This window comes from Vipera ursinii, assembly GCF_947247035.1.
Source record: "Vipera ursinii genome assembly, chromosome: W".
Taxonomy (NCBI): Eukaryota; Metazoa; Chordata; class Lepidosauria; order Squamata; family Viperidae; genus Vipera; species Vipera ursinii.
Genome location: NC_139522.1, coordinates 43,011,119 through 43,038,183, shown reverse-complemented (window position 1 = coordinate 43,038,183; position 27,065 = coordinate 43,011,119). Strand labels below are relative to the sequence as shown.

The 27,065-nt window shown below is 43.3% G+C and overlaps 1 protein-coding gene across 1 annotated transcript in view; it reads left to right on the top strand.

The window, feature by feature from the left end:
• Nucleotides 1–27,065, top strand: part of LOC310648260 (serine/threonine-protein kinase tousled-like 2) — a 294,352-nt gene that overhangs the window by 178,580 nt on the left and 88,707 nt on the right. Inside the window, exons 16-17 of the mRNA XM_083376011.1 lie at nt 19,206–19,295; nt 22,229–22,398. Of these exons, the coding sequence (XP_083232137.1) occupies nt 19,206–19,295; nt 22,229–22,398 (260 nt within the window). The remainder of the gene's footprint in view (nt 1–19,205; nt 19,296–22,228; nt 22,399–27,065) is intronic.

Genomic DNA, 27,065 nt, shown 5'->3' with positions numbered 1-27,065 from the left:
GCCTCCAGGCCTCGAACGCCGCTTTGATGGCCAGCAGCTCCTTCTCCCAGATTGTATAATTGCGCTCTGAAGGGTTCAGTTTTCGTGAATGGTACGCGCAAGGGAAGAGGGTACCGCTGGGCGTCGTTGCCTGGAGTAACACCGCCCCAATGGCAATGTCAGAGGCGTCCGCCTCCACAACAAACGGCCGTTGCAGATCAGGATGCTTCAAGATGGGCTCCTTCATGAAGGCTTCCTTCAAAGTCTGGAAAGCCTGTTGTTCTGGAGCGTTCCACTGGAACCGAGTCTTCTTCTGCAGGAGCCGGGTGAGGGGGGCTGTCAAGGCAGCAAACCCAGGGATGAAAGTTCGGTAATAGTTGGCGAACCCAAGAAGTCGCTGAACATCCTTCACGCGACGCGGGGGTTGCCAACTCTGCAAAGACTCAACCTTACTAGGCTCCATAGCGATGCCCTCAGGAGAAATGCGGTGACCCAGGAAATCGATGGTCACCCGGTAGAACTGGCACTTCTCCAACTTGGCAAACAGCCGATGTTCTCGGAGTCGCTGCCGGACCTGATGGAGATGCTGATGGTGCACCTCACGCGACGGGGAGTAGATCAGGATGTCGTCCAAGTAGATCACGACAAACTGATGCAACAAATCCCGGAAAATGTCATTCATGAAATGCTGAAACACAGCGGGGGCGTTGGTCAGGCCAAACGGCATCATCGTGTACTCAAAATGTCCATAGCGAGTACCAAACGCCGTCTTCCACTCATCACCCGGCCGAACCCTGACGAGGTTGTAAGCTCCACGCAGGTCCAGTTTCGTGAAGATCTTAGCCTCCCGGAGTCGGTCCAAGAGTTCGGGGATGAGGGGCAGCGGGTAACGATTGCGCACCGTGATGGCGTTGAGTTTTCTATAATCGCAGCAAAGCCACAATTCGCCCGACTTCTTTTTGACGAAGAGCACAGGTGCAGACACTGGCGAGGACGAGGGCCGGATGAAACCGCGAGCCAAATTCTTCTCCAGAAAGTCCCGCAATGCAGCCAACTCGGGGTCCGACATGGAGTACAAACGCCCCACTGGGAGAGGCGCATCAGGGACTAAATCAATGGGGCAGTCATAGGGCCTGTGCGGGGGTAATTGATCCGCCTCTGTCTCGCTGAACACATCAGCAAAGTCGGGCAAGGAAACCCCTGGGGAACCCTCCACCTGGCCGGCACAGATATGGCGGGAGTGGTCCACGCACTGCAAGCTTGGGAAGGTGACCAAGTTCTGTGACCAATAGATCTGTGGGTCATGCGCCCGGAGCCACGCCAGTCCCAAGACCACGGGGAAGTGCAGATCTGAGGTGATATAGAACTGGATGGCCTCCACATGGGAACTGATGGCCATACATAATGGTTGCGTGGCGGCCGTAATTGGCCCAGACAGGAGCACTCGACCATCGATAGTCTCCACTAACATGGGCGGATCCACCGGGCACTGGGGAACAGCCTATTTGGCCACAAATGCTGAGTCCATAAAATTTGTGGTGGCCCCAGAGTCAATTAAGGCATGGACTGGAATCCCCTCTGGCTTGCCAGGAAGGATCAGACATGCCTCCAAAATCAGATGCCGTGGAGGTCCACAGGCAGCATCGGAAAGACGTCACTCAGTGTTGTTGTGGGACGCCCTATCTATCTCACCGTCTAGATCGGGCTCGGGGCGTTTCCCGACAGAAAAGTAGGGGACTTTCTCGGGGCAGACTCAGTCACTGATGCCCGCTGTCGCTTCTTTGGGCAAAAAGCAGCCAAATGCCCAGGGTCCCCACAGTAAAAACACAACCCCCCCAATCGTCGTCTGTTCATTTCAGTCACCGATAGACGAGACCTGGCGGCACCCAGCTCCATTGGCTCCTCCCTTTGAACTGGGGGCTCACGCACAACAGGGGCTGCAGGGGTCTGTGGGGTGGCACGGCGACTCCGCTGCTGCAACCGAGCATCGATCCGCAGGCAGAGATGGATCAGCCCATTCAGGTCTGAGGGAATATCCACACGGGCCAGCTCATCCAACATCTCCTCCGACAATCCATCCTGGAAGGCATCCACGAGCGCAGCCTCATTCCAGGTGGAATCCTGGCTAAGCAGCCGGAAATTGCTGATATAGCCCTGTAGGGGGCTGGATTGCCAGTAAATTTATCCGGCATTGCAACTTGGCATTTTCTCCTGGGTGGGGGTGATGGTGGGGGTGCAGCATGAACCTGAGCTTGCAGTTGAGCCACCTGAGCTGCCAGCAAAGTGAGTTGCTGGGTGAGCTGGGCATTCTCAGCACGTGCTGCTCCATAATATTAGTAAGGGGTGGGAGGCTGAAGGCAAACTGTTCTGTACCAGCCTGCTACCGGCCCTGCAGAAAAGGCAGGGACAACCCCTTTACAACTGGGAAGAGGCTGGAATTACGCCTGCCAAATTTATAGCTACAAAAACAAACAAGACACGAACCAAGAAACAGGAGCTTTAAGAAACATGAACCATCCGAGCGGTTGCCTTCAGCAAACCAGCCCTCCCAGACATTCCCCTTATATAGAGTTCAGGGCGTGGCTTCTCTCTGCCTCCTTCCGAGAAGCCCCATTGCCTTCCTCTGTTTACTCCTAATTGACTGCCTCCTGCGTCGGGCGTCCTTGAACAGGGCCAGCTGTGGGTCATCTTCATCCACACTGTCAGGCTCACACAGTTGGGTCTCCAAGTGGGAGGGGCCTGGCTGAGGGCTATCATCAGCAAGATCTTCAACCCCCTCAGCAAGGTCTTCAACACCCCCCTCCTCCTCTGAGTCGTCCGACCCAACTGCCGAACCCACAGGCTGACCCTGAATCACAACAGACCCCCTTAAATAGGTGCTCCCTTAGTACCTTGTTGATTAATTGCATAAATACTGCGGGGAGCCCTTGTAATCCAAATGGCAAAACTTTGAATTGGTAGCACCCCATTGGGCAATTAAATACGGTTTTCTATTCATCCCCTTCCTTAATTCTAACACAGGAATACGCTTCCCTTAGATCTAGTTTACTAAAAAAAATTCCTTTTGAGAGGTGTTATAACATGTCCTTCATGAGGGGTAAGGGGTATAGGTTGCTTTCACTGATTGTGTTCAATAGGCGATAGTCAACGCATAAGCGTAAAGAGCCGTCCTTCTATCTAACGAGGACCAGAGTGGCCCCTTTAGGCTTGGCTGGCTCAATAAACCCCCATCTTAGGTTTTTGTTTATCTTTTGTCTTTCCATTTCCTCCTTTTCCTTTGGGCTCATGGAGTATAATCTGGACTTTGGGAGTTTTGCCCCGTGCTTGAATTCTATGGCACAGTCCGTGGGTCAGTGGGGGGGGAGCACATCCGCCCTCTCCACGCTGAAAACCTCAGCAAGATCTCTTTATTCCTCTGGTATTTCAGGTAGCCCCTTTTCTTCTCCCATGGATGCTTTTTCCGTTCTTAATTTTGGCAGATCACCTTGGGGTTTTAGGTCCGTAGGGTCCCCCTTCGGGAAATTGATTTCTGCTGTCCTCCAATTTACCCAGGGGTTCCATTTCTTTAACCATTCCATCCCCAGGGATAGGTGGACTGGTAAAGTGGCTAGGGTAGCTGGCACCCCCCCCCCCGCTATGGACCCATCTAACTGGCCAAATGAGATTGGTTGTTCTAGCCTCCTCAATGGAATGCCCAGATTCCCCACTAGCCTCGGGCTAATGAGGCAGCGGGTGCAACCAGAGTCTATTAAGGCTTTCACTTTGACAGCTTTGAGCATGGAGGGAATTAATATAGTCACTGTCTTGAGGATGGGTGCGATGGGTCCACTTACCAGGGGTTCGCCCTCCGAGCTGTCATCTGAGGTGTCCACTGGCCCTGCAGTGTAGGCTGGAGTTCCTTCCCCATGTTGGGCAGAGGTTGGGGATTCCACAGCCTCTATCACTCTCATGGCGGATTCTTTTGGCTTAGCTGGGGACTTCCCAGATTTGCTGGCCGGTGATCTGTGGGTTGTGCTAGGGGGCTTTTGAGCAGCATTCTATGGCCCGATGCCCGTCTCTCCCACATTTCAAACAGCCCGTTGGCTTCTTGGCCATAGCCGGTGTCTTCGCTTGCTCACGCGTTGGCTCAGGCGGTGAGTGGCTTCATTGTTTTCCTCGGTGGTGCCTCTTCAGTAGGTCGATCTCTGCTTCCTCTGCCAGGATGTACCATTCGTTGAGTTGGTGTGGGTCCCCCCGGGGCAGGCAAGCGTCATACAGGTCATAATTTAGGCCATCTTTGAAATGGCTTAGGAGGATGTCTTCTGGCCAGTTCAGCTTGCTGGCAATGGCCCGGAATTCTTGCATATATTGGGTACCAGGCGTCTGCCTTCCCTCATCATTTTGATTCTTTCGCAGGCTTTGCAATCAGCCAGGGGGTCCTCAAATTGCCTTCTCAGAGAGTACATGAAACGGCTGAAGTTGTTGAGCTCTGGGGCATCGGAGTCATGCAAATTCACCACCCAGTCTGCGCCCAGTCTGTCCAGAGCAGATTGCACGATCCGGATACGAGCTTTGTCGCTAGGGAAGTGCCGGCCGTATTCTTCCATGTAGTTGACGACTTGGGTTAGGAAAAACCCTAAGTGTGTTGGCTCCCCCTTGAATTTTGCATCCAGCGGCAGGAGTCTTTGAATGGATCGGTGCCTTCGTCGTCGGTGGTTTGTCTTCCATCTGCATCGCCATCTGTAGGTTGGCGTGGAGTGGGGGCTGATGAAGTGGTTGCTACTGGATCAGTGGATTTCCCTGGGACTGCAGGTTCCAATTCCCCCTCAGTGCCTCTCCAACTGCAGCTCCAGGTGCTGGTACGGCTGTGGGGCTCAGAATTCTCCTCCCCTAGGGAGCCAAGGGTTCTTTTCATCAGGTCCATAGCTTTCTCTAGGATCCAGTTCGAGTGCTGTGCCCAACTTCCTTCCTCTTCGCTTACGTGCAGGGATTTCTCTTTTTTATTTTTATTTTTTTATTTTTTTTAAATATACTTTATTAAACAAGTTTTAAATAAAAACAACAAGAACATTATTACAAAGTACTGAAAAGTGCGTCGAATAGAAAAACACCAAAACACCCTATACACCAAAAAACAAATACAACAACATCAAACAAGACCGGGGAGTGTAATACTACCCCTAATTTTGTTTTCCTCGTACATCCCAGGCTAAGTAACCTTTAATTACCAAATATTAGAAATCTATAATTGTATATATCTCCAGATTCTATACCTCAAATAGTAATACACAATCATCTGGTATTTCCCCCGTTGAAGTTAAATATTCTATTTTGTATCCATGAATACCAGGAGTCCCAACTTTTATTAAAAAGTGATTCACTTTTCCCTTTGAGAATATATGTCATTCGATCTGACTCTGCGCATAGTAATACTTTCTCTATTACTTGATAGTCCGTTGGGATTTCCTTCGCCTTCCAATATTGCGCATAAGTCATATGCACCACTGTTGTAATATGTATTAATAGATACCAAACATTTTTGGTACTTCTTGTGGCTTCATCCCCAAGAGGAAAATAGCTGGGTCCAATTGAAAATCATATCCTGTTATTTGAAATAACCAATTTTTTATATTGGTCCAGTAACGCCTAACCTTTGGACAAGTCCACCATTGATGGTAGAAAGTGCCCCTGGCAGAATCACATTTCCAACATTTTTCATTTACATTGGGAAACATTTTTGAAATTCGTGCGGGAGCTAAGTACCATCTATACAACATTTTGTACATATTTTCTTTAAATGCCGTTGCTAATGTTAATTTTATATTTTTCTTCCAAATTTGTTCCCACTCCTCTAATTCTATAGTGCGACCAATATTTCTCCCCCAGGCAATCATTACATCATTTATTGTACCCCCTTCCATCCCATGAAACAAAAGGAGATTATAGGTCTTAGATAAAAATTTAGCATCACTTGACTTCCGGTGGCTCCGCGGCGACGGAGACAGCCTTCCCGGGCTGCCCGCGGCTCAGCTGTTGTTTTTTCGCCCGAAACAGCGCTGATCAGCTGTTCGGGCGAATTTGAAGCCCCCTCCTCGGGAGAAGAGGAGGGGGTGAGCCCCCAGGTAGGGGTAGAGTTCTCCGGGGCCGCCTGAGCTTGGAGCTTGGGCGGCTGAAGGATTGAACTCCCCCGTAGCCTGGGCTGCTCCCAGCTGGCCAGCGTCTCTGCTCCGGATTTCATGGAGCAGAGCCAGGCGTCTGCGACCATCCCTGCTTGAAGGAGAGACTATGAAAGGAAAAGAGCAGGCAGAGCAGTACAAGAAGGAAAGATAAAGAGATGAAGAGGATTATTTTATTTTACTCTCAAGCTTGATGAACTTTGCTTAAAACTTAAAGTGAAAGTGCGTCACAATTGTAAGTAAAAGATGGCGGCTAAACCTCCCCCTAGAACTTTTCGGAGTGCTGGAAATTCTCCGGTGCAACAACAATCATTACTGCAGGCGTTGCATTCTCCTGATGTATTGACATCGAAGGATCTTGAAAAACATACCCAGTTAATTTTGGAGTCAATGGGTGTTAAATTTGCACAGATGGAGGAGAAATTGGAGAAATTGGAGCAGAGAATGGAAGAAAGGATGGAGCAGAAACTTAGAGAGATGAAGGTAGACATTTTGTCCTCAGTGCATAAAGTAGCTAAATGTGTGGAGGTGCTGGATGATCAAGTGGAAGATTTGACTCAAAAGAATGCTATATTAGAAGCAAAAGTATTGGAAATTGAAGATTTAAAAGACAAAATGGATAACGAACAGAGTTTGGCTCAATTTTACCAGATGCAGTTTGCTGTTAGAATTAGAGGCCTAAAAGAGAATATTAAGGAAGATTTAAAGCAGCTGGTTTCTGAGGCTCTTGAGGGGGTATTGAACCATCCAGCATCTGAAATAAAACAAGGTATGGACAAAGTGTTTCGTGTGAATTCGTGGATTGCTAAGCAGAGAAAGTTGCCTAGAGATGTGGTGGTCTATTTTGTAAAAAGGGAAATTAGAGATGAAGTTATACAAGCTGCCTATGATACTAAAGTTGTGATTGCTGGTCAAGAAGTTTTGGTTCTAAAAGAAATTCCTCCAAAGATTTTAAAGAGAAGGAAGGACTTTATATTTCTTGTGCAAGAGCTCAAGCAAAGAGATATAAGGTTCAGATGGGAGATCCCAGCTGGGCTGAGCTTCATGTATGATGGCAAAAGGTACTGTTTGGGTACTGTGAAGCAAGCGCATGATTTTTACAACAATGTTTTAAAAGCAACCCCATCAACATTTCTGGAAGCTGTAGAGGGATCTGGAGAAGGAGAATGTCAAGAGGATGAAGATGGACAGATGGACAAGAAGGGTACAGGAGGAGATCAAGCTGCAACTCTTTTGGATGATCTTAGAGAACAGAGGGTGACGCGTGCTGCCTTAAAACGCTCAAAAAAGACTAAAAAATAAGACCAGTAGAAATCTATGGAACTTCCACAATATACTTATAGTCAAGTGGTAGTTGGGTTTTTAAGAGTTTTGGGACGTTATGTATGGTAACAGAATTTTCAATTTGGAATTAATGGATAATTAACTATAGAGGAAGAGGAAGAAAGTTTTGTGGGTTAATGCGGGTTAATTTGTGTAAGAATTATCTATTATAGCCTATTTTGGCTAGAGAGGTTAATAGGGATAGGAGCTTGTGGTGTGTAAGTGAGAATATGTCTAGGTAATAGTGAATTGTGGAAGAACATAGATGGGAATGATGTTAGTTTTCTTTTATTTTAGTTCATATATATTTAGTATTGTTAAGGATTGGCTTACTCTATATAAGCTAGAGAGTGATGGATTTTAGAGTTTATAATTGTTAGTATATGATTGTTTATGATTGCTTTTTAGATATATACCTTGTATTTTGCTCTGGGAAGTCGGGGGGGAGGGGGGGAGGAGGGGAAGTAGAGGGGGGGGCAGGGGAGGGAGGAGGGAGAGGGGGAGGGGGGGAGATAGGGGGGAGGTAGGGAGGGGAGGAGGGAGGGGGAAGGGGGGTTTTTCAAAGGAAAATTGTATTTTAAAACTTTTCAATAAAAAAAAAAATTAGCATCACTTCCCCATAAAATCTTGTCTAATTCTTGTGGGATTATATCGATTCCAAATTCCTGCTTATCCCTATTAAACCTTGAGCTCATTTGAGAATACGACCACCAATCCAACTCTATACCCCCAGAATGTAACTCCTCCCTAGATTTAAGATTGCCTCTCAGATCTATGAGATCTTTATACCTATAATTTCTGTCTGGATTGTGTAACGTCGAATAAGTTACAGCTTCCAAAGGAGTAAACCAGCCAGGTGTCTTTGTATAGATCCACCCTCTCACCATACGCCAAGAGTTTATCAATACATCCCTAATATAATGATTAGAGAAAACTATATTGACTATCCTTCCTTGGCCAGAGATAGGCATGCCATCCCTGCGTTAAATTATATCCTTCAATAGTTAACACCCTCCTTCTAGATAACACAACCCAGTCCCTAACCCAAGCCAAGGTAGAGGCATGGTAATACAGCTGCCAATGTGGGAGCCCCAGTCCTCCCCTTGTTTTGTGCTCCTGCAGCATTGTCCTTTTAATACGCGACTTTCGATTGTTCCATATGAATTTACCAACTATCTGTTCTAGTTTTTAAAAAAATTTCTTACCTAGTTTTGCAGGAGCAGTTTGGAATAGGTATAACCACTTTGGCAAAATATGAGTCTTAATCACTGCGATTCGTCCTAGGATTGAGAGTTGAATGTTTTTCCAACTGTCTAATTTCTTCTCCATCTCGGTCATCAATTTTTGATAATTTAACTCCTTTATAGATGGGCACCTTGAAGATAACCAAATACCAGTCATTTCACCATTGAATAATACTCAGGCAAATTGCGTAGTGTAGATTGTTTGTATAGCTCTTACAAAATTTGGTCCAAATCCCATTTTAATCATCTGACGTATTAAAAATTCCCAACTAACCATATCGAATGCTTTCTGAGCATCGAGAAACATCATTGCCAACTGTCTACTAGGGTGCATCTCAGTATTCCAACGTATTCACCACTATTCTCAAATTATCTCTTATTTGCCGATTTGGAAGAAACCCATTCTGATCTGAATGTATAAATTCTCTTAAGAATACTTTAAGCCTGCCCGCCAGAATTGAGGAAAAAAATTTATAATCTGCATTCAATAGTGAAATGGGTCTATAATTTTTAACCAAGGTACGATCTGAATCTTCCTTTGGGATCAAAGATATATAAGCCTCTGTCCATGACTGGGGTATTTTCCCTTCACTCAAAACCTCATTAAATAAATCTTTTAAATGGCCACTAAAAGTTCCCAACATCTCTTTATATAATTCCGCCGGGAGTCTATCCGTTCCCGGGGTTTTCCCATTCGATTGTTTCTTAATTGCCTCCTTTATTTCCCCTTCTGAGATCTCTGAATTCAAAATTTGTTTTACATTCTCAGGAACCTCCTGTAAGTCCACCCTTGCTAAGTAACTTCCAATCCTTTCTTCTAAAATTGGGTCTTTCTTATACAATGCGGTAAAGAATTCCTGAATCACCTTTTTCTTTTGTTCATTTGATCCCACCATATTTCCCATCCCATCCTGTAACCATTCTATTTTTCTCGCTATTGCTCGCTTCCTAAGCCTATAGGACAACCATTTTCCAGCCTTGTTGGCATGTTCAAAAAAGAATTGTTTATTTCTTTGAATTTTCTCTGCTAATTCACGTTGATCCAAGAGGGAAATCTCGTGTCGCGTAATATCTTTTCTCTCCCTCGCTATTACTGAGGATGGGTCTTTCTGAAGAGCCTCCTCGGCCTCTGTCAACATTCCCATCAACTCCAATCTCTTAACCCTCTCTTTCTTCCACTTATGTGCTGAATACTTAATTGCTATCCCTCGAATCACTGCTTTCGCTGTTTCCCATATAATTTGAATTGGTGTATCTTCCCTTCTATTCTCCTCAAAAAAGTATCCCATTTCCTGGTTCAACAAGTTTTTGAATTGTTCTTTTAAAAGAGCTGCTCTCATTGTCCATCTATACCTCTTCTTTTCTCCTTTCCAAACCAAAACTAACGAGCTGTGATCTGCCCAGTCATTAGTCGTAATCTCTATTTCCCTAACCATCTCTTTCAATTCATGGGATGCCCATATCATATCAATTCGGGTCCATATTTGATGCCTGGGGGAGAAATAAGTATATTGCCTCTCTTCCCTGTGAAAATCTCGCCATATATCACATATACCTAACTCCTCCCTCACTTGATCCCACACCTTAGGCAATGTTCTTTTTACCCCTTTAAGTAAACGTTGCCCTGGGGTATAGTCTTTATCAACATCTACTATTGCATTGAAGTCTCCTACAATGCATATCTGCTCGTATTCTGACCCTGCTATTACTGTATATAAACCTTGAAAAAAAGCACACTGATTACAATTTGGTGCATACACATTCACCAATAAGATCTTCTGAGCCAATCGAAGTTCTACCATCACTACTCTACCTTCTGTATCTGAATACACCCAGTGGGCCTCAATATGTCGCCGAACGTAAATCACAACTCCCCTTTTCTTTTGTTCTGCCAGGGACACAAAAACGTCCCCCAATTTTGGACACGCTAGTACATTCTGTTGACTTTTAATGATATGGGCTTCCTGGGTACAAATTATATCATATTTTAATTTACAAAGTTTGGACCAAGTTTTTTTCCTCTTAATAGGAGCATTAAGACCATTAATATTGACAGAAAAAACGCGAACCTCTTCCTGAATGTCACTGCTTTGCTGTATTCTTTATTTTTTTCGCTAACCGTGTCTCCATTTGAGAGCCCGAGCCTCCCAATTCCCCAGCATCTTCCTTATCTATAGTCTTCTTTTCTTTTAATCCTCCACTTCTCCCCTTGAAATCCAATTGGACTTCTTCCTGGCTTTTGCCTTCTAACTCCTCCTCACTCTCCTGATTGAACTGAGATTCAAAAAAAAACCATGGGCATCCTGTAAGTTATCAATACGATATCTCTTGTCTTGCCATATAAAAGCCAATCCTTCTGGAATCAGCCATCGGTAGCGAATGTCAAATTTCCTAAACTGACTTGTTAGGAAATCATATTTTTTCCTCTGATCTCTTACTCTTCTTGGTAGCTGCTTAAGAATAATTACCGATCTTCCTTTAAAGGATATAGTCTTCTCTCTTGCTTTCCTTAGGACCAGCTCCCGCACTGATGTTTTATTCAGTCGGACATGTATCTCTCTCGGGAGTTTGTTTCGGCGTGCATAACTAGTGTAAACCCGAAATACATCATCTATATTCCTCAACATCTCTTGTGGGTTCACCTCAAGCACTCCAGCCAAAATCTCTGTCACAATAGTTTCCAACTGCTCCTCTCGGTCCTGTTCAATGTTTTGTAAACGTAGGAAGAAGGCAGATTTATCTAATTCAAGGGCAATTATTTCATCCTCCAGGCGTTTGTTAGCTATCACCAGCCGGTGTTCCATACTTTCCACTTTTACATCTGTCTTATCCATTCTCGTTTCCACCACCTGGATCCGTTCCTCTTGACTCACTACCATTGTCTGCATTTCCTGGAGCTTCGTATGTATACTCCTTATTTCTCCCTTTAAACCTTCCATCTGGTTACCCATCTCAGCCTTCATTTCCAACTTTAACTCTTCAAATCCTATAGCTGTACCGTATTTTCCGGCGTATAAGACGACTTTTGAACCCCTGAAAATCTTCTCAAAAGTTGGGAGGGTCGTCTTATACGCCGGGTCGTCTTATACGCCGGAAAAAAAACACCTTCGGATCTTTTTTCTGCTGGGTAGCGGGATCGCTGGGTGAATGGAGGCAGGCGATGGCGACCCGTGGTTAAGCGGCCGACGGCGAACGGGTGATGAAAGGCAAACTCGTCAGCTTCTGGGGCGGCTACTGCAGCTGCTGCCGTTGCTCGCTCAAGGACTGGCCGTGCTAGCGCCTTCAATGCTGGCTGACAGGTCCCTGATGAGAGGAGCGGGACTAGCCCGCGCCCGTCGTCTCGAGCAGCCGCTGCCCTGTTTCCCTGCTCCACCTGCTCTGTGATTGGCCCAGCTTTGCTCCTTTCCCGCCAAAGGGGCGCCTCGCCTTATTGTCTCTGAGCTCTCTCGCCTGCTCCGCTGCTGCTCTCAGTTCCGCACTCCGAGCAAGCAATTCTTGTGGTCAGCGCGAGTCAGGCGGTGCCTCGGCGGGAGCAAAGGCTCTCCCTTCCTACGGTCGAGCGGGGCACCTCTGGGGACCGCCTGCCCGTCCTCTCATCGGGGACCTGACAGCCAAGCATTGGAGGCGCTAGCACGGCCAGTCCTTGAGCGAGCAACGGCAGCAGCTGCAGTAGCCGCCCCAGAAGCTGACGAGTTTGCCTTCCATCACCCGTTCGCCGTCGGCCGCTTAACCACGGGTCGCCATCGCCCGCCTCCATTCAGCCCAGGGCTCCAGCCGAGCGGGAGTCGTGTTTCTGTGAAGAGGCGGCGGCCGTGGCGGTGGCAAGGGACTCGAGAAAACTTCCTGTCGCTGGGGAGGGCCTCGCGCCCACCGGACTCACCTGTCACCAGCACCGCTCTCCCCTCGCGGGGAATGCGCTTCCGCTGGGCGGTGCTGGCTGAGACGAGCCAGCAGCTCCACGCGCAGCAGCAGCCGCCGGCTCAGCAACAGGTCCGAGCGCAGGAGCCGCACCGCCAGGCTGCCCAGGAAAAGCAGCCACACCGAGAGGCTGCACGCCAAGTCCAGCTCCATGAGGGGCAGGGCGGGAAGCCGGCCGGGAAGAGGGACCGGGAGCCCGGGCCGAGCGCGCCTCGGCCGACGGTGAGAGGGAAGCGGCACATGAAAAAGAGGCTGCGGGCGGAGCTGCCCCGCCCTGCGCCGAATGGGAGAGGTTCAAGGCCTGGGGGGGAAGCAGGAGGGGCGCCGGCCGTGGCGGGGTGGCGGCTGCCCTCTGGCACTGCCTGACGCCCGGGAAATGCTGTGCCTCGGGGACCGGCAGAAGCACGGGAGCAGCGGGAGGGCCAGCGGGGCCAGTCGGGCCTTCTCCTCCTCTGCGACGGACAAGAGCCGACGGGCAGCGCCGCCTTCGCGTGGGGAGAGCCGCCCGACGCTCCCGCACAGCGGCAGGACGGCCCAGCACCTGCAGGACGGCCAGCAGCCCCACGCGCAGCAGCAGCCGCAGCGAGAGCTGCAAACGCAGGAATAATGTGGAACGTGTGGATGGTGCTCGCCGTCGCCTTATCGGCCTGCGTCTCGGGCGAGGCGGTAAGCGGTTGTTTTAATTTCATTTGGGGAGGGTGAAGCAGGGCAAGAAGCAGTTGCGAGGAGCGCTTGCGTGGATTCGGACGATTTCCATCCCCTTGGTCAGTGGTTGCCTCGCCTTTCCTGCTCTAACTCTTGGGGAACTTTTCCCGTCTTCTCCGTTCTGCATTAACTGGCAATTTAGCTCGATCCTGGGGCGCCTTGCACTGAACTCCCCTTTCTTGGTTCAGAAACTGGCTTCGGCCTCAAATTGGAGAAAGAGGGGTGGCGGGACGGGGATCAATCCGGAGCGGGAGGAAGAATAAGACGCCCCCGCTGGTCCCACATCTGCTGCACAGAAGTTTTGCTAAGGTCATTTGCAAAGATCAAAACTTTTTAAACAGGAGGGGCACGGGTTTTTCGGCTCTGCTTAATGGTATGTGAAACGGGGGAAGGGAAGAGGAGAGAGCCATTATATTTTTATTTGACGGGTAGAAAATGTTTTTTTCCTCCTGGGATTTTTTTTTGGTGGGGGGAGCAGACTTCTGAACTCGAGGGGCCTTAGTTTTTTGTAAAGACTATCGATAACTCTTGGGATACGCTTTTTATTTAAACAAAAAGCTGTCCGAAAATTGCAGATGGAAAGAGATGGGATAAGAACATCGAAAGACAGGACCATAAAAACAATCCTTTGAAAGGGGGGGGCACATGAGTGTTAGAGTGGTGATTTAACACTCCAGTTAAAATTGTCTAGCGTATTTTTCATTCAAACCTCTCCTTCATTACTTCAGTCTGTTGAATTCAATGGAGGACTCTAGGAGAACATGATACCATGGTGATTCTGAATGTGACAGTTTTGGATCTGTTTGCAAATCCAGTCTGGCATCACTGAGTTGTGTTTGATTGATCCAAACGGAATTTTGGATTATGACGGACAGGGAGGGCAGGGTATGTAAGTATTTTCCGGCGTATAAGACAAAAAACCTTGAAAAACCTCTTAAAAGTAGGGGGTCGTCTTATACGCCGGGTCGTCTTATACGCCGGAAAATACGGTAGTTTCCTGATTTTTCAACATTAAGTCTTGAAGTGACTTGAACATATCCTGAACTCCCTGTATAGATAAAGCATCTTTATTCCCTGTCACTGTCTCATCCGGAAATTTGCGAGCTGTTAGGGGTGTAATTGACAGGGATTTTGTAGGCACAGGCACTATGGTCTTCTTCTTGGCAAAAGTTGTTATGGTCGCCATTTCCATTATTCTTTGGTGCTCTTCCAAAATAGCCTACACTTACCCAATCTCCAAGACTCCTCCCCAGGCACCTCGTACTCTCAATATTATCCTAATCACCCAATTTCTTTTTAAACCCCTAATATTTAACCAATCCTCCCATTACCTAATCTAATATTCAATTATATATATTCCTGTAAACAGTTAAATAAAAACTTATCCAATTATGCCAATTAATCAATTAATTATCCATACACACAATTCAATACTAAATCTCAACCATAATACCAATCAAAAGCTAATTGATTAATATATTAGTAAATTAATTATTTTTAATCACTTAATTTATAAGTTTATGGAAGAATTATTTCCTTTATGAAAATAAATAATCAAATCTAAGTTTATTAAAGTAGGGGTTAAATATGTTGTTATTATATAAGATATAAAAAGAAAAAATATAGAGAATATAGTAAATAGGCCCTATCAATGGCAAAAAAGAAAGGGAATAAGTAATAATATGGATAAGCCAATATCAAAAAAAGGGGGGGAGATGTAACCCAGTTCAGTATATTTAAATTCCTTATTCTTCAAGCAGGCGTGGCAGGGATTTCTCCATCTCCTGCTTCCATTCTTGTTGGTTGGACCCCCGTCTCAGGGTCACCTTTCTTGATTTCTTTTCACACTCGCTTTTCTTTCCAATGCCCACTGACCACCGAGGTTTGTGGTTACGCGTCTCCACCACCTCTTCTCCTGAGGAGTATGACATTTCAGATCCCGACAGCTAGCAGGTTTTCGGTCGGGAAAATGGCTCCCACTCCATGAGAGTTTCTTCCTTCCCTGCCTCGTCATCTGACATTGTATTTTTTGCAAAGTCCCCCGGCAAGGTTCTCCCTTCCAGGTTGACTATTATTGCAGATTCTGTCTAATGTAAGGACCCACTTCAATCTACATATTAAGAAAAGAGAACTCTTGGAAACGGTCTCTTCCAACAGGAAATTTTTATTAAGAGAAATTGACTGTAGCCATGCTAGACAAGATCTGAGGGATTCCCACCCACCCACACCATTCAATGTTTTAAAGTGTTCCCAAGCAGCCCCCCACCCCGCAGTTTTTCCGGGTGATTCAAACCGGCAGTGTAGTGAATAAAGGATGTGAAAGTAGTAAAACCCCCATGCTTACCCCCTCCCCTTTAGTAGTATGACAGAATACAGGAGATAGTAGGGATTGGTTTTAAATCAGAGAAGATAGATAGAAATGAAATATAACTGGATTCTGACATCCTGCTCCCTTTAAAAATAAGAGATCCACCTGTAAAAACAAAACCGGTATAAAAGTTAGTCTGGCTTGTTAGAATACTCTGAATGAAACTTCTTTAATAGCTTTGGGGCTTTTACATAATGTTTATGGACCCACTCGTTTTGTGAGAAGCGGAGGTGTTTCCATGCTACTAGGTATTGAGTTGTCCCATGGTATCTTCTAGTGTCTAGGATTTCCTTTATAACCTCCCCTTTAGTAGTATGACAGAATCCAGGAGATAGTGAGGATTGGTTTTAAATCAGAGAAGATAGATAGAAATGAAATATAACTGTATTCTGACAGTTCACTTCCTTCTATCTAGGACATGGCATATAAGTGCTGCTTGATCAGGGTCCGCAGTATTGTCAGGGACGCTACACATCCTCTCCATGACCAGTTTTCCTTGTTACTTTCTGGGAGGAGGCTTCAAGGTATCTGAAGCAGAACATCTAGATTCAGTCACAGCTTTGTTCCATGTAGTATCAACCTTGTAGACTCTCAGGTTTCCTTTTTCCGCTGTATATGTATACAGGTGAAACTCGAAAAATTAGAATATCGTGCAAAAGTTCATTTATTTCAGTAATGCAACTTAAAAGGGGAAACTAATATATGAGATAGACTCATTACATGCAAAGCAAGATAGTTCAAGCCATGATTTGTCATAATTGTGATGATTATGGCATACAGCTCATGAAAACCCCAAATCCACAATCTCAGAAAATTAGAATATTACATGCAATCAATAAAACAAGGAGTGTACATAGAACAATATCGGACCTCTGAAAAGTATAACCATGCATATGTACTCAGTACTTGGTTTGGGCCCCTTTTGCAGCAATTACTGCCTCAATGCGGTGTGGCATGGAAGCTATCAGCCTGTGGCACTGCTGAGGTGTTATGGAAGACCAGGATGCTTCAATAGCGGCCTTCAGCTCTTCTGCATTGTTCGGTGTCCTGTCTCTAATCTTTCTCTTGGCAATGTCCCATAGATTCTCTATGGGGTTCAGGTCAGGCGAGTTTGCTGGCCAATCAAGCACAGTAATCCCACGGTCATTGAACCAGGTTTTGGTGCTTTTGGCAGTGTGGGCAGGTGCCAAGTCCTGCTGGAAAATGAAGTCAGCATCCCCATAAAGCTCGTCTGCGGAAGGAAGCATGAAGTGCTCCAAAATCTCCTGGTAGACAGCTGCGTTGACCCTGGACTTAATGAAGCACAGTGGACCAACACCAGCAGATGACATGGCTCCCCAAATCAACACAGACTGTGGAAACTTCACACTGGACTTCAAGCATCTTGCAGTGTGTGCCTCTCCATTCTTCCTCCAGACTCTGGGTCCTTGGTTTCCAAATGAGATGCAAAAGTTGCTCTCATCAGAAAAGAGGACTTTGGACCACTGAGCAACAGACCAGGTCTGTTTTTCTTTAGCCCAGGTAAGACGCTTCTGACCTTGTTTGTTCATGTTCTGTACCAGCCTACTACCGGCCCTGCAGATAAGGCAGGGACAACCCCTTTACAAGAAGGCAAGAGGCTGGAACTAAGCCTGCCAAATTTATGGACACAAAAGCAAACAGAGCAAAAACAAGACATGAACCATGAAACAGGAGCTATTCAAACGGTTGCCTTCAGCAAACCAGCCCTCCCATGCATTCCCCTTTTAAACAGTTCAGGGCATGGCTTCTCTCTGCCTCCTTCCGAGGTGCCCCATTGCCTTCCTCTGTTTACTCCTGATTGACTGCCTCCTGCGTCGGGCGTCCTTGAACAGGGCCAGCTGTGGGTCATCTTCATCCACGCTGTCAGGCTCACACAGCTGGGTCTGCGTCATAACCAGGTGGGAGGGGCCTGGCTGAGGGCTCTCATCAGCAAGCTCTATAACAGCCTCAGCAACCTCTCCAACACCCCCTCCTCCTCTGAATCGTCCGACCCAACTGCCGAACCCACAGGCTGACCCTGAATCACAACAGTTCAGGAGCGGTTTGACGAGGAATACGACATTTGAAGCCCATGTCCAGGATCCGTCTGTGTGTGGTGGCTTTTGATGCACTGACTCCAGCCTCAGTCCACTCCTTGTGAAAGTCCCCAACACATTTGAATGTCCTTTTCCTGACAATCCTCTCCAGGCTGCGGTCATCCCTGCTGCTTGTGCACCTTTTTCTTCCACACTTTTCCCTTCCACATAACTTTCTATTAATGTGCTTTGATACAGCACTTTGGGAACATCCAACTTCTTTTGCAATTACCCTTTCAGGCTTTCCCTCCTTATGGAGGGTGTCAATGATGGTTTTCTGCACAACTGTCAGGTCAGCAGTCTTCCCCATGATTGTGATTCCTACTGAACCAGACTGAAAGACCATTTAAAGGCTCAGGAACCCTTTGCAGGTGTTATGGCTTAATTAGCTGATTAGAGTGGGACGCTTTGAGCCTAGAATATTGCACCTTTTCACAATATTCTAATTTTCTGAGATTGTGGATTTGGGCTTTTCATGAGCTGTAAGCCATAATCATCACAATTATGACAAATCACAGCTTGAACTATCTTGCTTTGCATGTAATGAGTCTATCTCATATATTAGTTTCCCCTTTTAAGTTGCATTACTGAAATAAATGAACTTTTGCACAATATTCTAATTTTTCGAGTTTCACCTGTATGCATATGTATATGTGTGTGTCTGCGTGTGTGCATGTGTGCCTGTGTGTGTACACACACACACACACACACACACACACACACAAACACATATTTATATATATACATGTTAAATATTTGTGAAGTCATTTGAATATGCCTTGCTAATTAACTCTTTCTTTCCTGTTTTGGCCTAACTCAAGGCTATCCACAGGATATAGTCACAACTTATGACAGCTCATTATTTGTGTAAATTATTCAAATTGCCTCCCTAAAATTCTTTATTAGCAATTTGAATAATTTACATATATATATATATATATATATATATATATATATATATATATATATATATATATATATATATATTTGTCACAATCGCACCCCACAGGAACAAACACGAGACAGTTCGAAAGAATATGGCTGGTTGAAATGAACAGACCGGTGACACGTTCTGTGAGTGGAGCGCAGAAACGCTGATGATATAAATGTGGTTTCCCCACTCTAATGATTTTATCCTGACGACGTTGGTAGTTAGCCACGAAAGCTTGATTCTTAATAAAACTTCTTTAGTTTTCTACCTTATCCCAGTATTCAGATTTCTTGCTCTAATTTCATTATGCCTGGGATTCATATTTTTAGTTTGATTAAGGAATACACTCACACACACACACTGTGTACATATATATATATATATATATATGTGTGTGTGTGTGTGTGTGTGTGTGTGTATGTGTATGTGTATATGTATATGTATATGTGTGTGTGTGTGTATAATAATTCTGTCTTTTTTTTTTAGGCATGCATGTAGAGAGTACAGAATCCATAAAGAGCTGGATCATCCTCGCATAGTTAAATTGTATGACTATTTCTCACTGGACACTGATTCGTAAGTGCTGCTGTCTCTAATTTGTAATGTAAATAGTCATTTGAAAGGCTTAAGATACAGGAGGATCTGGACAGACTTGAACACTGGGCGCTATCTAACAAAATGAAATTCAATGGTGAAAAAAGTAAGGTTCTACACTTAGGCAAGAAAAACCAAATGCACAGGTATAGTATAGGGGGTACCTTGCTCAACAGTAGTAACTGTGAGAGGGTTCTCAAAGTCCTAGTGGACAATCACTTAAATATGATCCAGCAGTGTGCTGCAGCTGCCAAAAAAGCCAACACAGTGCTAGGCTGCATTAACAGAGGGATAGAATCAAGATCAAGTGAAGTACTAATACCACTTTACAATGCCTTGGTAAGACCACACTTGGAATACTGCATCCAGTTTTGGTCACCATGATATAAAAAAGCTGTTGAGACTCTAGAAAGAGTACAGAGAAGAGCAACAAAGATGATTAGGGGACTGGAGCCTAAAAGATAAGGAACGGTTGCTGGAATTGGGTATGTCTAGTTTAATGAAGAGAAAGACGAGGGGGGACATGATAGCAGTGTTCCAATATCTCAGGGGTTGCCACATAGAAGAGGGAGTCAAGCTATTCTCCAAAGCACCTGAAAGCAGGACAAGAAGCAACGGGTGGAAACTAATCAAGGAGAGAAGCAATCTAGAACTAAGGAGAAACTTCCTGACAGTTAGAACAATTAACCAGTGGAACAACCTGCCTCCAGAAGCTGTGAATGCTCCAACACTGGAAGTTTTTAAGAGACTGGACAGCCATTTGTCTGAAATGGTATAGGGTTTCCTGCCTGAGCAGGGGGTTGAACTAGATGACCTCCAAGGTCCCTTCCAACTACTACTACTACTATTATTATTATTATTATTATTATTATTATTATTATTATTATTATTATTATTATTATTATTATTATTAATTTGAGGTGCCTTAAAACAGAAGAGAACAGTGTGTTTTGAAATATGGATTCTAACATCTAAAATAATGGCTTGCCAAAAATTGAACTTGCCTTTCCAGTCCAGTCATTAAGAGAAGGACTTTTGCAAGTCCCCACTCCTTGCAAGGTGCATGGGCCATAGATAATTCAGCATGCATTCTGAATGGTGGGCCCATTTTATGAAATACTTTTCTCTGGAGGAACATATGGCTCAGATGCTACTGGCATTTTGTAAACAAAGCAGTGTTGTTCCAGCTTGGGTTCAGCCCTTAGATTAGTTTTATGAGCACATATTATGCTTATTCCTGGTTTTTAATTATCTTTAAATGTTTACACTGAGCTTTTAATTATTAAACTAACCGCCTAGAGTCCCTCAGGACTAAGATGGCGATAAATTAAATAAATATTTTTTTTCTACACAGCACTCTTGGTGGCTTACAATTTTAAAAAGTAGCTAAAATATGAGTAAAACATTTAAAATCACTATAAACTAATTAATATAAAAACTAAAACAGTCTTGTCTCCTTTCAAAAAAACCCCCAAACAAGTAGAAGCCAAGCACAATTGAGGGCATGTATTCCATAATTTGGGAGCGATACATGTGAGGGCCTTCTTCCACAAACCTCATAAATACATTGTGGAAAGGCAATATAATTAGTATTCTGGAAAAATATGTCATGGAAGAGAAAATAGGATTTATGAAAGGAATACAAGTATTATCAGCTCGCACATAAGAGAAGATAAGCTGCAGCAATATTTTATTTTGTGGGTGCCAGCAGTTGATTTTATAAAATTGAAATTTTTGCTAAATGTACTAAGTAAATTTGGATGTAGCCCATATTTCCAGTAATTTTACTCAGTTTAATATTTATCTGTTTAATTCAAGTTGAAAATATAACACTATTGTTATGTGCTCCTGGCTACTTTCCTTTATGACCAGAGGCAAGCTCGCCTGACCAATAACCAGCCAAGACACAGTGAAGGCCTTTTGTTTTGTTTATTGCAATAAGCAGAAGAGAAGCTTTCAAAGCTTGGTTCTCTTTAAAGTTTTAACCCAAAATATTCCTTTCTTTATACAACCCAGTCCCGGCTGCCACATCCCTCCTTGTTCCCCATTGGCTGAGGTACTATGAGGTTACACTCTTTCCGACTGCCTCCTACATATTTCCTGCTGCATACTAAATCATACATCACATGTACATTAAAATTAGGAGATAATTTATACAAGGTGTGTCAGTTAATTGCAGTTTATCAGTTAATTACAAATGCTCAGTTTTCTGTTTTGAGTTCTGGGCCCCCTTTTTTATTACTTTTTAGAACAATAGGTTCTTTCCTGTTTTTCAGTTCAATCTGCCTTTCCTGTTATCTCATTCAGCCAGTTTTCCTGTTTTTCAGTTCAGTTAATTTTCCCTGGCTAGCCTTTTCCTCTTGCAACTGCTTTTACAGATTGTGTTCTTCCTTTCCCATTCTGAAGACCCAGATAATTTTTGCCTACATGTATATCTTACGTGCTCCCTTTATGCTACCCTTTCCTGTTTTTCATTCATTATAGTTTCTTTGGTAAGCTTATTTGTCTATTCGGTAAGTTTCATTGTACAGTAGATTTGACTGTCTTTGAAAATTCATCATATTGGTGCATATTTATCACTATGAAACAAGCTAAGGTCTTTTTAACACATGAGAGTGAAAGGAAAAATGTTCTTTATGCCAAAAAGAATGTGTTTGTATGACATTTCACAGTATTGATGAATTTAATTAAATATAACTTGAAAACATCTTGCATTATAAAATAAATCCCAAAAAATCAAATATAATGCTCCATAACATGGGATGCTTACCACAAAGCAGCATTCCTATTTATTTATGTTAGGTGTTTTAGGCCACTTTTCAGCTTAAAAAATACACAGTCATACATTCAAAATATAAGGTGATTTTGATACATTCATAAAAACATGTTTGATTGTTTGATTTCACTTCTTCCAGGTTTTGTACAGTATTGGAATACTGTGAGGGGAACGATCTGGACTTCTATCTGAAACAGCACAAATTAATGTCAGAGAAAGAAGCCCGATCTATAATCATGCAGATTGTGAATGCATTAAAATATTTAAATGAAATCAAGCCACCTATTATTCATTATGATCTCAAACCAGGTAAGTTCACGTTGAAGTACCACAGCATGGAAAAAACAAAACAGAATTTGGTGTATTTTGCAAGATTATGCTTCCTTGACAGATCAAATGTGAAATAGGCAGTTTGGTTTGATTGTGTAGTAATAACATTTCCTTTTTTTAATTTTTTTAAAAATATACTTTATTAAACAAGTTTTAAATAAAAACAACAAGAACATTATTACAAAGTACTGAAAAGTGCGTCGAATAGAAAAACACCCTATACACCAAAAAACAAAAACAACAACATTAAACAAGACAGGGGAGTGTAATACTACCCCTAATTTTCTTTTTCTCGTACATCCCAGGCTAAGTAACCTTTAATTACCAAATATTAGAAATCTATAATTGTATATATCTCCAGATTCTATACCTCAAATAGTAATACACAATCATCTGGTATTTCCCCCGTTGAAGTTAAATATTCTATTTTGTATCCATGAATACCAGGAGTCCCAACTTTTATTAAAAAGTGATTCACTTTTCCCTTTGAGAATATATGTCATTCGATCTGACTCTGCGCATAGTAATACTTTCTCTATTACTTGATAGTCCGTTGGGATTTCCTTCGTCTTCCAATATTGCGCATAAGTCATACGCGCCGCTGTTGTAATATGTATTAATAGATACCAAACATTTTTTGGTACTTCTTGTGGCTTCATCCCCAAGAGGAAAATAGCTGGGTCCAATTGAAAATCATATCCTGTTATTTGAAATAACCAATTTTTTATATTGGTCCAGTAACGCCTAACCTTTGGACAAGTCCACCACTGATGGTAGAAAGTGCCCCTGGCAGAATCACATTTCCAACATTTATCATTTACATTGGGAAACATTTTTGAAATTTGTGCGGGAGCTAAGTACCATCTATACAACATTTTGTACATATTTTCTTTAAATGCCGTTGCTAACGTTAATTTTATATTTTTCTTCAAAATTTGTTCCCACTCCTCTAATTCTATAGTGCGACCAATATTTCTCCCCCAGGCAATCATTACATCATTTATTGTACCCCCTTCCATCCCATGAAACAAAAGGAGATTATAGGTCTTAGATAAAAATTTAGCATCACTTCCCCATAAAATCTTGTCTAATTCTTGTGGGATTATATCGATTCCAAATTCCTGCTTATCCCTATTAAACCTTGAGCTCATTTGAGAATACGACCACCAATCCAACTCTATACCCCCAGAATGTAACTCCTCCCTAGATTTAAGATTGCCTCTCAGATCTATGAGATCTTTATACCTATAATTTCTGTCTGGATTGTGTAACGTCGAATAAGTTACAGCTTCCAAAGGAGTAAACCAGCCAGGTGTCTTTGTATAGATCCACCCTCTCACCATACGCCAAGAGTTTATCAATACATCCCTAATATAATGATTAGAGAAAACTATATTGACTATCCTTCCTTGGCCAGAGATAGGCATGCCATCCCTGCGTTAAATTATATCCTTCAATAGTTAACACCCTCCTTCTAGATAACACAACCCAGTCCCTAACCCAAGCCAAGGTAGAGGCATGGTAATACAGCTGCTAATGTGGGAGCCCCAGTCCTCCCCTTGTTTTGTGCTCCTGCAGCATTGTCCTTTTAATACGCGACTTTCGATTGTTCCATATGAATTTACCAACTATCTGTTCTAGTTTTTAAAAAAATTTCTTACCTAGTTTTGCAGGAGCAGTTTGGAATAGGTATAACCACTTTGGCAAAATATGAGTCTTAATCACTGCGATTCGTCCTAGGATTGAGAGTTGAATGTTTTTCCAACTGTCTAATTTCTTCTGCATCTCGGTCATCAATTTTTGATAATTTAACTCCTTTATAGATGGACACCTTGAAGATAACCAAATACCTAAATATTTAACTTTTTAAACTATTTGGATCCCCACCACCTCTTGTAATTGTACCTTGGATTCAGTTCCAATATTCTTTACCAGAAATTTAGTTTTATCTCGATTAATCTTTAAACCTGCTACTTCTCCAAAGGCACTAATTTCCTCCAATAATTTAGGGCCTGATTCCAATGGGTCTTCCAAAATAAAAACTAAGTCATCAGCGAAAGCTTGAAGCTTATATTGCTGATCATTTATTTTTAATCCTTTAATATTATTATTTTGCCTAATTATAATCAATAGTGGTTCTAATGTCAGAATAAACAGCAGAGGTGAAAGGGGGCATCCCTGTCTCGTACCTTTTTGTATATCAATTTTCCCAGTCATTTCACCATTGAATAATACTCAGGCAAATTGCGTAGTGTAGATTGTTTGTATAGCTCTTAAAAAATTTGGTCCAAATCCCATTTTAATCATCTGACGTATTAAAAATTCCCAACTAACCATATCGAATGCTTTCTGAGCATCGAGAAACATCATTGCCAACTGTCTACTAGGGTGCATCTCAGTATTCCAACGTATTCATCACTATTCTCAAATTATCTCTTATTTGCCGATTTGGAAGAAACCCATTCTGATCTGAATGTATAAATTCTCTTAAGAATACTTTAAGCCTGCCCGCCAGAATTGAGGAAAAAAATTTATAATCTGCATTCAATAGTGAAATGGGTCTATAATTTTTAACCAAGGTACGATCTGAATCTTCCTTTGGGATCAAAGATATATAAGCCTCTGTCCATGACTGGGGTATTTTCCCTTCACTCAAAACCTCATTAAATAAATCTTTTAAATGGCCACTAAAAGTTCCCAACATCTCTTTATATAATTCCGCCGGGAGTCTATCCGTTCCCGGGGTTTTCCCATTCGATTGTTTCTTAATTGCCTCCTTTATTTCCCCTTCTGAGATCTCTGAATTCAAAATTTGTTTTACATTCTCAGGAACCTCCTGTAAGTCCACCCTTGCTAAGTAACTTCCAATCCTTTCTTCTAAAATTGGGTCTTTCTTATACAATGCGGTAAAGAATTCCTGAATCACCTTTTTCTTTTGTTCATTTGATCCCACCATATTTCCCATCCCATCCTGTAACCATTCTATTTTTCTCGCTATTGCTCGCTTCCTAAGCCTATAGGACAACCATTTTCCAGCCTTGTTGGCATGTTCAAAAAAGAATTGTTTATTTCTTTGAATTTTCTCTGCTAATTCACGTTGATCCAAGAGGGAAATCTCGTGTCGCGTAATATCTTTTCTCTCCCTCGCTATTACTGAGGATGGGTCTTTCTGAAGAGCCTCCTCGGCCTCTGTCAACATTCCCATCAACTCCAATCTCTTAACCCTCTCTTTCTTCCACTTATGTGCTGAATACTTAATTGCTATCCCTCAAATCACTGCTTTCGCTGTTTCCCATATAATTTGAATTGGTGTATTTTCCCTTCTATTCTCCTCAAAAAAGTATCCCATTTCCTGGTTCAACAAGTTTTTGAATTGTTCTTCTTTTAAAAGAGCTGCTCTCATTGTCCATCTATACCTCTTCTTTTCTCCTTTCCAAACCAAAACTAACGGGCTGTGATCTGCCCAGTCATTAGTCGTAATCTCTATTTCCCTAACCATCTCTTTCAATTCATGGGATGCCCATATCATATCAATTCGGGTCCATATTTGATGCCTGGGGGAGAAATAAGTATATTGCCTCTCTTCCCTGTGAAAATCTCGCCATATATCACATATACCTAACTCCTGCCTCACTTGATCCCACACCTTAGGCAATGTTCTTTTTACCACTTTAAGTAAACGTTGCCCCGGGGTATAGTCTTTATCAACATCTACTATTGCATTGAAGTCTCCTACAATGCATATCTGCTCGTATTCTGACCCTGCTATTACTTTATATAAACCTTGAAAAAAAGCACACTGATTACAATTTGGTGCATACACATTCACCAATAAGATCTTCTGAGCCAATCGAAGTTCTACCATCACTACTCTACCTTCTGTATCTGAATACACCCAGTGGGCCTCAATATGTCGCCGAACGTAAATCACAACTCCCCTTTTCTTTTGTTCTGCCAGGGACACAAAAACGTCCCCCAATTTTGGACACGCTAGTACATTCTGTTGACTTTTAATGATATGGGCTTCCTGGGTACAAATTATATCATATTTTAATTTACAAAGTTTGGACCAAGTTTTTTTTCCTCTTAATAGGAGCATTAAGACCATTAATATTGACAGAAAAAACGCGAACCTCTTCCTGAATGTCACTGCTTTGCTGTATTCTTTATTTTTTTCGCTAACCGTGTCTCCATTTGAGAGCCCGAGCCTCCCAATTCCCCAGCATCTTCCTTATCTATAGTCTTCTTTTCTTTTAATCCTCCACTTCTCCCCTTGAAATCCAATTGGACTTCTTCCTGGCTTTTGCCTTCTAACTCCTCCTCACTCTCCTGATTGAACTGAGATTCAAAAAAAAACCATGGGCATCCTGTAAGTTATCAATATGATATCTCTTGTCCTGCCATATAAAAGCCAATCCTTCTGGAATCAGCCATCGGTAGCGAATGTCAAATTTCCTAAACTGACTTGTTAGGAAATCATGTTTTTTACTCTGATCTCTTACTCTTCTTGGTAGCTGCTTAAAAATAATTACCGATCTTCCTTTAAAGGATATAGTCTTCTCTCTTGCTTTCCTTAGGACCTGCTCCCGCACTGATGTTTTATTCAGTCGGACATGTATCTCTCTCGGGAGTTTGTTTCGGCGTGC